The sequence below is a fragment of the Nuphar pumila genome, chromosome 13, assembly GCF_984573655.1.
Source record: "Nuphar pumila chromosome 13, dmNupPumi1.hap1.1, whole genome shotgun sequence".
NCBI lineage: Eukaryota > Viridiplantae > Streptophyta > Magnoliopsida > Nymphaeales > Nymphaeaceae > Nuphar > Nuphar pumila.
Genome location: NC_143261.1, coordinates 10,296,575 through 10,298,967, shown reverse-complemented (window position 1 = coordinate 10,298,967; position 2,393 = coordinate 10,296,575). Strand labels below are relative to the sequence as shown.

At 40.5% G+C, this 2,393-nt stretch overlaps 1 protein-coding gene across 1 annotated transcript; it reads right to left on the bottom strand.

Moving 5' to 3' along the window:
• Positions 1-1,128: 1,128 nt before the first annotated feature.
• On the bottom strand, positions 1,129-1,581 carry LOC149817725 (uncharacterized). Its single transcript, XM_089986062.1, has one exon. It carries the CDS (start codon positions 1,579-1,581, stop codon positions 1,129-1,131), a length of 453 nt encoding a protein of 150 aa, XP_089842188.1.
• Between the last annotated feature and the right edge of the window lie 812 nt (positions 1,582-2,393).

Genomic DNA, 2,393 nt, shown 5'->3' with positions numbered 1-2,393 from the left:
TTCGTACCTGGCATCAGTTCGATCCCAAACTCGACTTCTCGTTGAGGAGGAAGTCCAGGAAGTTCTTCTGGAAATACATCGGCAAAATCGTGGATGATTTTCAGATCCTCAATCAAAGTCGACTTCATTTCTCCTCTGATCATACTGACTAGGAAAGCCATATCTTTCCGACGGAGATACTTCTGGGCCTTGAGGGTCAAAATAACCCTTTTCTTTATTTCAGGCATTGCTAGTCAGAATTCAACTTTTGGCATATCCGGTCGAGATAAAATTACATTCCCTTCTCTACAAAAAACTCTAGCATAGTGTTCAAAGAGCCAATCCATACCCAGTATGACATCGTATTCGGTCATATCAAGTATGATTAGGTTGGCAGGTAAATTGTGTTCTCCTAAAATAACTTCTACTTCTGGCATGTAGTTCACACAAATTTAATTGAATCCTATAGGATTATATACTACTAGTTCTTGATTCAATGATTCTGTGGGGATTCTAAGTTGTTTTGCAAAATATAAAGAAATAAATGAATAAGAAGTTCCACAGTCAAACAATACTAGAGCAGCTTGGCCAGAAATAAACATTGTATCTTGCACTAAGTCCTTTTTCTCCAATTGATCAACTGTGGTGGCATACACATGTCCCGCTACGCGTTGTGGGGTCGCCTGTGGTTGTGGTTGTGGTAGCGGTGCACGGTGCTGCTGAGGCTGTTGTCCTTCAGTGTCATGTTGTGCATCGTCGGCCATTTTCTTCCGGCACTCCTTGATGTAGTGCCCCATCTTTCCACAGTAGAGACACCCTCCTGTCTCTTAGGGACACTATTGTCCGGGGTGAAAGCGAATGCACTTCTGACACCTATGATTCTGTTCTGGCTTGGGTTTGGTGCCATGACTTCTTGTTCTGAGGGTGAAATCGCCTCCCACCAAACTTCTTCTTGAATTCGTGTTTTCGAACCCCGATTTTATTCTTCTGCGACCTTTGTCCCTCCTTTCAGTCATCGTCAAGGAGAGTCGCAACCTATGTGTCCGGGACAGACATGAACAATCCATTACCAAATAATGGTTAACAATATCATTATAAGTTTTGCTCAACTTATAACACGAAGGGAAATGGTCTTTTACCTGAATAGCCTCATCGAGGCTCTTGGGCCTTTGAGTGTATAGACGGTTTCTCAAGCCCATCTTCAATCCTCAAGCAAACTTCATTGCCCAATCCACGTCCTGATGTGTGCACATTCGAACAATAACGTTCCAAACTATGGAACTTAGTGATGTAATCGGCTAGGGGCATCTCACCCTGCTGTAGGTCCAAGAACTCTTGCATCTTCTTTGCCCTTTCATGTTTGGGAAAGTAGGTGGTGTTGAAAACTTCTACGAATTCAGTCCAAGATACTGGGTCGTCCTGAAACTTGACTGCCTTGGTGGTCTCCCAGCACTTCTCAGCATGATCTTTGAGACGATAACTCCCAAAATCCACCTGTCGCTCCTCCAGTACCTCCAATACACGAAAGATGCGCTCGATTTTCCAAATCCAACTTTTGGTTGCTTCCGGGTCTGTCTTTCCAGAGAAAGCAGAAGGGTCCATGTCTATGAATTTTTTATAGGACATAGCCCCCATTGTTCATACTTTTTTTCTGGGCTACCTGTTGCAGATTGGCGTCCAATTGCTGCATGGTCGAGGCATGTTGGCCTACCACCTCGGTCAGACAAAAGCGTTATCAAACTCTATATAGTTCTTCATAGAAATAGAGTATATAATGTTACTATATATATTATAAGTAACTGAAATTCCATTTTTCTACACTTACAGGGTCATCGTGGTCGCTGGAATGGCCAAGATCTCATGTTTTTCTATCCGGTTCTGAAACCAAAGCTGTAACACCCCAACAATTTGGACGTAAAATTTTGGATAAATTTTTTTTTAAATAGCGGAAGTGACTAGTCCAAGTGTCAGGCGAGTTACAGGATAAAACAGAGAAGTACTAAAACATAACATTCATTAATTAAAGCATTAATGTCATTAATTATATCTTATAACAGAAATGTAAATCTACAAATCAGAGTTCAAACATAAAATACTGAAATAAATGAGATCTTTTGGCTATATCCATAACGACACCCTGATGCTCTGATTTAGTTGCTACCTGAAAAATATTTAAAGCAGAAGAGTCAGACTCCCCTGTCTGCGTAAGAAGTATTATATCTATATGTTGTGCTCAGTGTCCTGTGTACAAATATGTGCAACATTTACAAATTTACAATTGTAAAGTTCCATGCAATATAACTTGCTAAGAAGGAAATTCCTACTGAGATAAGCATGCTTTCTACTTTGCTATGAAAATAGGAAAAATACCAAATATGTGTTCATTCTTACATGCACTATGTGTTTTCATTATT